General features: G+C 35.4%; 1 protein-coding gene across 3 annotated transcripts in view; it reads right to left on the reverse strand.

Annotated features, from left to right (window-relative positions):
* Nucleotides 1-8,297, reverse strand: part of LOC138171962 (WD repeat-containing protein 7) — a 492,039-nt gene that overhangs the window by 219,886 nt on the left and 263,856 nt on the right. For all 3 annotated transcript variants that reach the window (XM_069101570.1, XM_069101552.1, XM_069101560.1), the window contains one exon: nucleotides 7,992-8,216. In XM_069101570.1, the coding sequence (XP_068957671.1) occupies nucleotides 7,992-8,216 (225 nt within the window). The remainder of the gene's footprint in view (nucleotides 1-7,991; nucleotides 8,217-8,297) is intronic.

Genomic DNA, 8,297 nt, shown 5'->3' on the forward strand with positions numbered 1-8,297 from the left:
TCAAAACAAGTGCCTAGACATCATCTTTCAAGAAATTATCATGAAAAACTGCCTTGATAGTCTAGAACCAGAGGGGAAAACAGAAATTGAATGAATTCACCAATTGCCTCTTGAAAAAGATACCCAAAAGTAAACTCCTAGGAATATTATAGCCAAATTCCATGGTTCCCAGGTCAAGGAGAAAATATTACGAGCAGTCAGGAAGAAACAATTTGAGTATTGTAGAAACACAATCGGGATAACACAAGATCTAGCAGCTTATATGTTAATGGATCAAAGGGCTTGGATTATGATATTCCGGAGGTCAAAGGAGCTAGGATAAAAACCAAGAATCACCTACCCAGCAAAACTGAGTATAATACTTCAGGGGGAAATATGGTCATTCAATGAAATAGAGGAATTTCAAACATTCTTGATGAAAAGACCAGAACTGAACAGAAAATCTGACTTTCAAATACAAGCAGCAAGAGAAACATGAAAAGGTAAGCAGAAAAGAGAAATTATAACAAATTTATTAAAGTTGAACTGTTTACATTCCTACATGAAAAGACAATATTTGTAACTCATGAGACTTTTCTCAGTGTTAGGAGAGCTGAAGGGAATATGTATGTGTGTGTATACACACATATATATGTATATATGTACACACATATATGCATATGTAGGTGAGTGCATTTCTGTGTTTATATGTGTGTGTATGTGTACATATATGCATAGAGAGAGGGCACAGAATGAGTTGAATATGAAGGGATGATATCTAAAAAATAAAATTAAGAGGTGAAAGAGGAATATATTGGGAGGAGAAAGGAAGAGATAGAATATGGTAGATTATCTCACATAAAAGAGGCAAGAGAAAGCTGTTACAATGGAGGGGAAGAGCAGGGAGGTGAAAGGAAATGAGTCAACTTTACTCTCATTGAACTTGGCTTAAGGAGGGAATAACATTCACATTCAATTGGTTATCTTATCCTACAGGAAAGTAGGAGGAAGGGGATCAGATGATGGGAATGGTAGAAGGGAGGGAAGATTGGGGGAAAGGGTAGTCAGAAGCAAACACTTTTGAAAAGGGACAAGGTCAAAGGAGAAAACAGAATAAATGGGGGGTGGGATAGGATGGAGGGGAATATAGTCTTTCACAATATGACTACGGGAAATGTTGTGCATAACTACACATGTGCAACCTATATTGAACTGCTTGTCTTGCCAGTGGGGGTGGATGAGGAGGGAAGAAAGGAAAGAATCTGGAACTCAAAGTTTTAAAAACAAATGTTAAAAAAAATTGTTACATGCAACTGGGAAATAAGATATACAGGCGATAGGGTATAGAAATCCATCTTACCCTACAAAAAAATAATGGGAAGGGAGCAGGAGGAGTCATGAGGGGATATAAGAGAGGGTAGACTGGGGGAAGAGGTAATCAGTATGCTTGCCATATTGGGGTGGGGGTTTAGGGGAGAGATAGGGAGAAAATTTGGAACTCAAAATCTTGTGGAAATGAATGTTGAAAACTAAAATTAAATCAACAAATTCTGAAAAAAAATATTCAGCATGATACAAGTTCATTGAGTTGGACATGTATGGAGAATGAATTATAATCGGGTGCAGAAACAGCTGTTCTATGACAAGCTTATGGGGGGGAAACACAAGGAAGGAGAGCAGAAAACATGCTTTAAAAATGCACTGAAGCACGGTATGAAACATATGGCATAGCTGCAGATTAATGGGAATGAAAGTAGCAGAATAACCAGACTGGCAAACCTCAATGAAGGCATGGAATAGGCAAGTCTGAAAAGTCAAAATGAAAATAGCTGTTTTGTAAAAACAAGACCCCCCAAAACCCCAACTTTGCAAACCAAAGAATAACTAATAATCCACATTGAAATTAACAATGATAATTACATTAAACATTCAGGATGGAGATATTCTGTGCTTCAGTTTAATGTGAAAAAGCTGTTAGGCCGTTCCCTTTCACGTAGCTAGTTAAAAAGTGGGGGGAACCACCTTTTTCAGTACTACCCCATAATTTATCTAAGAAACAGGAGACTCTAGAGACTCTACACTATTAAATATATAACTACCTAGTATAAAACTGGAAAAAAAGCAAATGCTGTCAATTAGGGGATGGCTGAAAAATAATGGTTTTGCAAATGAAAATATTTTTGTGTTAGAAGAAATGACAAATATGAGGAATTCAGAAAATGATAGGATTATTTATATGAACTGATACAGAATGAAATAAAGAAAACTTGCAGAATAATATGCAAAATGTCTACAATAAATTAAATGAAAACAAGACTAAAAGGTAATTGAACTTAACAAAAAAAAAGTAACTGAATTTTACAAATTTATAAATGAACAATCTTGGTCTTGAAAACTGATGATGAACCACATCTCCTTCCTCTCAGCAAAGAGGTAGGAAGATCAGGGATATAGAATAAACATGCTGTAATACAGATGGCTGATTTCATGTAAATTTGCTTAAATTAAACAGTTTTGCTTTCAATATTTTTTCTTTATCATAAGACTAGAAAATAAGAAAGAATGACCATGGTTTATAAAAAAAGGTAACAAACAATAAAACTTTAAAAAATAAAACAAGATTCCACAGTTTCCTTCACTCTCCCTTCTCTAATATTTTATAAATCCCAGTCAGAAGTACATTCATAGCCAATTTAAATCTCTCAATTTGCAGATTAAGCCTACATCAACCTAGTCTATCTTCTGTAGAATTACAGAATAGTTATTTACCAGCATCTTTACAATAACCCTTCAGATATTTGAATACAGTCATTAATATTTTATCTTCAACACAAATATAATGCAATGCAACTCATTAAGAATTTATTATGACAGATGTTGAAGGAGATATAAATTTTACAAAGGAGAGCATCCCTGCCTTCAAGTAGCTTAAAATAGTGAGATGTGAGAAGAACATAGATTGTTATAATACTTAACATTACATGCCTAAGAGAATTAGGAAACAAAATGCTATGTGAAGTTTGAAGAAGAAACCCTTTCTTACTAAGGGATTCTAGAAAGTCTTCATGAAAGATGTACCATTTGAGGGGGATCTAAAGAATAGGCATTCATTAGGCAAAGAGAATAGAGGGCATTACAAAAATAAGACACAAGCTGGGAAAAGATGCAGAAATGAAAATATCATGTGACAGAAATTGTTCAGTCTTCTGGAACATAGAGTAGATGGAAGGGAAAAAACAAGAGATAAGGCTGAAAAGAGAAAGTAGCATGTGTAAGGCTCTGAATGCCAGATAAAAGAGTTTGTACTTAACTTGGAAGAACAACAGGGAATCGCTGAAGATTTCTGAGCATCAGAGTGACATGAACATATATGTATGGAAGATTACGCTAGCAATATTATATTAAACTTCATCATTTGTATGACAGTAAGCCTTTAATAGTTTTACAATCATTTAATGGCAGGTAACTGACAATAATGATTGACACCAAATAAAACATACATAACAAAATCACATTATCACAAAACACAAATGTAACAGAAATATAGGTTTCATAGAAAATAACTATAGGAATGTAATTTTAAAGGAGACTGCTGCACCGATGATGGTGACTATCTTTGTGACCGCAGGCAAGTCATTTGTTCATCTTGGATCTTAGTTTCCTCATACATAAAATGAAGGAGTTGGACTAGATGGTCTATGAACTACCTTTTAGTTCTAAATTTATGATGCTAAGAACTAATCAGAGTTTAGTTAATTTTCCCAGCAGCTAAAAATACCACCAGTTTAATGTAAGCTTAATAATTTCAACTAATATGAATTTTCTACCTTCTGCTTCATGTGACAAATAGATTAGAAATTACTTCTATCATAATCTCTCTCATGACTGTCTTCTCTTCCTCTATCTGGTAATATGTGTGTTTTCTTGAGGGAAAGGAAGAGATGGCCAGATTTTTATTCCTCCTCAATGAAATGATCTGTCAAAACCAAAGAACTTGAAAGCATCAGTAGCAAAACTTGAACTCTAAGTCCAATGTTCTTTGTACTATATCATACTGTCTTATAATAGCTGAATCAGGTGAATTCTATGCCACTAGATTTCCAAGTTTATAGATGATAAAACTACTAAGTTGTGAACTCCTATTGATACTATTTATTGATTCTTTTACCTCTGCTGCTCACCATCTCTTTTCACTATTACTGTTGGGTCTAGCTCTACATGTTTTCAGCCCAGCAAAAACCAGTAGGGAAGATTTGAGGGGTTGGCAAAGTTTGATTTGGAATCTAATGCCCTGAGTACAATTTCTGCCCCAATTAGCAAATTACTTATATCGTCTTGGCAAAGTTATTCAGCCTCTCTGGGCCTCAGTTTTCTCATCTGGAATGCAAAGGGTATAAACTAGATGATCTCTACTGTGTTTCCCTGATAATAAGACACTGTCTTATTAATTTTTTTTTGGACAGAAAAACACCAGAGGGCTTATTTTCGGGGGAGGGCTTATTTTAATGAACATTGACAGCAATTTTAATAAACAGGTAAATGTGAACAAAAAATGTACCTTTATTCAATAAGCAAATCACTGGGGAAGAACAGGATGACGCGCTCACTGCTGCAGCTCTGATTGGATGCAGCTCGGAGCGCGGCGTGCGTTTCACCGGGGGGGGGGGGAAACGGTGCATATAGAGGGTACTGTAATGTAGCGTGTAGTGCAGGGGATCACCTTCACTACAGTAGCAATCTCAATAAGGCTTATTTTCGGGGGAGGGCTTATTTTAGAGGAATCTTACACAGTAAGGGGAGGGCTTATTTTCGGGATAGGTCTTATTATCAGGGAAACACGGTAAGATCACCTCCAGTTATAAATCTCATGACACTGGTACTATAACTTCAGTTAAGGAAACAGGAAATTGAACATGCCTTTAGTTTCCACATTTCCATTGTGCAACTGGACTTGAAGATCCTTATTTGATCTGAAAGTTTTAACTGCTTTGTCTGGCCTCCCCAGAAGGAATCACTGAACAATATTCAATCTCCCATCTCTGTGTCTTTGAAGAGGCAGTCTTCTACTTTTATGGTGCACTCCTTCCATAATTCCACCTTAAAGAACTCTTCCTTCGAAATATAGTTCATGTTCCACCCCTGACACAGGGCCTTTCTTGGTTCTTTTAGTTTGTAGCATTTTTCTCTCTTGAAATTACTAAATATTTACTGAAAAAAGGCCAGGGTCTCCTTCTACATCTGTGGTCATCTCTAGTCATCCCGACCTATGTCTTGTCACTGGACTCAATGGCTTGAGAGAAGAAAGTGAGGCTGGTGACTTTGTACAGCTCTGCCTCACTTAAATACAATTCACCTGCAAGTCAAGACATCACCTTCCTGATGCCCTTGGTCCTCTTCAAGAATGAAGGACAGACAACAACAGATATCTACTGCTGTGTATATACATTGTATCCTTCTAGAAAATATAAGTTCCATGAGAGTAGGGACCATTTTTATCTTGTTGTTTGTATTCACAAGGTCTAGCATACAGACAGTGTTTAATAAATGTTTACTGAAATATTGAGTTGATAGAGTCAGTAAGTGCCATCCATACTTAGGAGCATTCTGGGCAGAAGGGAGCCAGGGTGCTAGGAAATCACTTTTTCCTTTGTAGACAGAGGGGAACACCTTTGGTGAGCATGTCTTCACATTTCATGCTTCAAGAGATGCTGAACATGAGCAATAATTTCAACTTTTTCCCCAAAAAGGACCCACCTTTTTAACCCTAATATTTACAACAGTGATACTATAAGGTTGTGATTCATGGCATACTACAACCTCTAAAGAATCAAAAATTCTAATAATCCAAGGGCAATATTTATGTGTGTGTATGTATATATATATATAGTGAGTATAAGTAAGAATCAGTATAAAAAAGGAAATGAACTAACATATAGTGAGAATGAGGATATAAAATGGTAGATGCATATTTAGCAATAGCATGCTAAAAGATCTAGAAGACTTCAATGGTAGATTTCGAAGGAGGATTTATGGGAGAATGTAGAGAAGAATTACATGACATGAAAAGCTGTGTCAGCCCTGTTAGAGGGAGAACCCATATTGATAAAAGCACAAATTCGCTGAAATATCAATTCAATAAACATTTTTTTAGTGCCTACTATGTGCCAGGTACTTTGTGAAGTGCTTAGGCTACAAAAGAAGCAAAAAATAGTCCCTGCTCTCAAGGAGCTTACATTCCAAAGTCTACTACTATAAGAAGAATCCAAGAAAAATGTATATTTAATTTTTCCTTACAAAACTCTTAGAAGACTTTATTCTTTAACAAGGAAGACTGAAGAAACCCATATCTACACCCACCAACACCCCTTCCTTCCATCCCAACCTACACCTAGAAACCAATATATTTAAGCAATTCTGCAAAAGGAACATAATGGAACAATCTCAAAAGTCCCTTCCTTTCCTAAAATTCTTTTATACTGTTAAAGTATAAATTAATATACAAGAACAAAGAATATGTCTAAAAGGTGTTGGCAGGCATGGCTAGGAAGAGAACAGTAGCTGAAGACGGGGTGGAATTAATCATAGAAAAAATTGTAAAGGTAAATTTTAAGTAAGGCTTTGATGAGTAAGAGGCATGAACTTTGGAAAGAATGAAAACGATAACAGTCTAGGATAGTGAAACTGGCAACAGAATAAATGAATTTAAAAAGCAGTTATTAAACACTAGTTGTGTGTCTGGTACTAAGTGTGGGGATACGAATCCAAAAGCAAGAAGTCCCTCACCTCATGGGGCTGATATTTTAATGGAAGCCAGAACGGAGTGTTTTTGTCTGGGCAGTAACAGAAATGGTGAGTATAGTCATGAGACTTATGACATGTCTTTTCCAAGAATGACTGTATGATTTAATTTGGTTACTCTTCCCAGAACAAGAGATGGGAAGTTCACTGGAGTTGAGGAAATGAAGCAAATATAAGCATAACATTAGTTGCAGTTCAGAATTCAGTATAAAGTGGCTCCATTATGGGCCTTACATAAAGTATAGCTAAAAAGACCTTATTTACAATGTGGTCTTATTTACACAGTAGTCTCCCAGAGTCATTATATATATATATATATATATATATATATACACACATATATATAAAAATACATATATATATGTATATATACATATATATACACACATATATATATCCATCCACACAAATATATATACACATATGCATATATATGTATGCGTATGTATTTATATATGTGTGTGTATAATACTGTCTATATCTCCATCTCTCCATATAGAGATACTATATAAAACTTCTACAAGGACGATGTTTTGGGGGCTCCTCTGTGTCCTTTGGCTATACAATGCAGATGAAATAAATTCAAGTTGGTTGGAATCCTTTTTCAGAAATTATTTTAGTGAAAAGTTGTGGACTGCAATGCAGACTATACTTTGATGAAATCTCAGTCTGATAATGTGAACAAGGAATGTGAACAAAGTCGAGAATCCAGAGCTGTTGTAGAGAACCTTCTTCTCGAAGGATCACATATTTAGAGAAGAAGAGACCTAGGTGGACATCTAGATGAATCACTATATTTTGCAAATGAGGAACCAGAGGTTCAGTGAGGTATAGTGTCTTGCCAATAGTCACACAGCTAATGAGTGTCAGAGGTGATATTTGAAATGAAGACTTTTTGACTCCAGGTCCTTAAACTTGATCCACTACAACATAATAATAAACCCAAGAATTAAAAATGACTTTCTATTGAACTGGCATTTAGATTTAGAATATAGGATTAAAAAAAAAAAAACTCAGGCGATTTAATCACTACAATTTGCAAACATGACATATAATGCATTGTATATTTTCTTGATTTAACATGAATGTGGTGGACAAAAAGTATAAGTTTATTTTTTGTTTTGTTCTGGGAAGAGTAACCAAATATGATTTTTTTGCCAAATGATATGCACTGAAAAACAATGACTATATTTAGGAAAGAAAAATATACTTACAGGTATGTCTGGCTAATGAATAGTTGGATCCACCACTGGTCAAACCAAATCCTTCAGGAATCTGACTGGAACTTCGAGGTCTTGTCAACAATTTTGGAGGCTCAATTTCTGCACCAAATTCAGCTCCTATCACTCCTAATAAAACAATAGCTGTAGCTTGTTTACGTCTTTCTTCATATGATGTAGATATTTTTTTCATTTGTGGGAGACCTGATGATAGGCAACCTGAAATAAGAAAGACGATGATAAGAATGAAAACACACACACATACATACAGACATACATGCATACACACACATACATACA

The sequence above is a fragment of the Petaurus breviceps genome, unplaced genomic scaffold (genome assembly GCF_028583685.1).
Source record: "Petaurus breviceps papuanus isolate PSGF00001 unplaced genomic scaffold, PetGlider_PUasm1.0 128, whole genome shotgun sequence".
Taxonomy (NCBI): domain Eukaryota; kingdom Metazoa; phylum Chordata; class Mammalia; order Diprotodontia; family Petauridae; genus Petaurus; species Petaurus breviceps.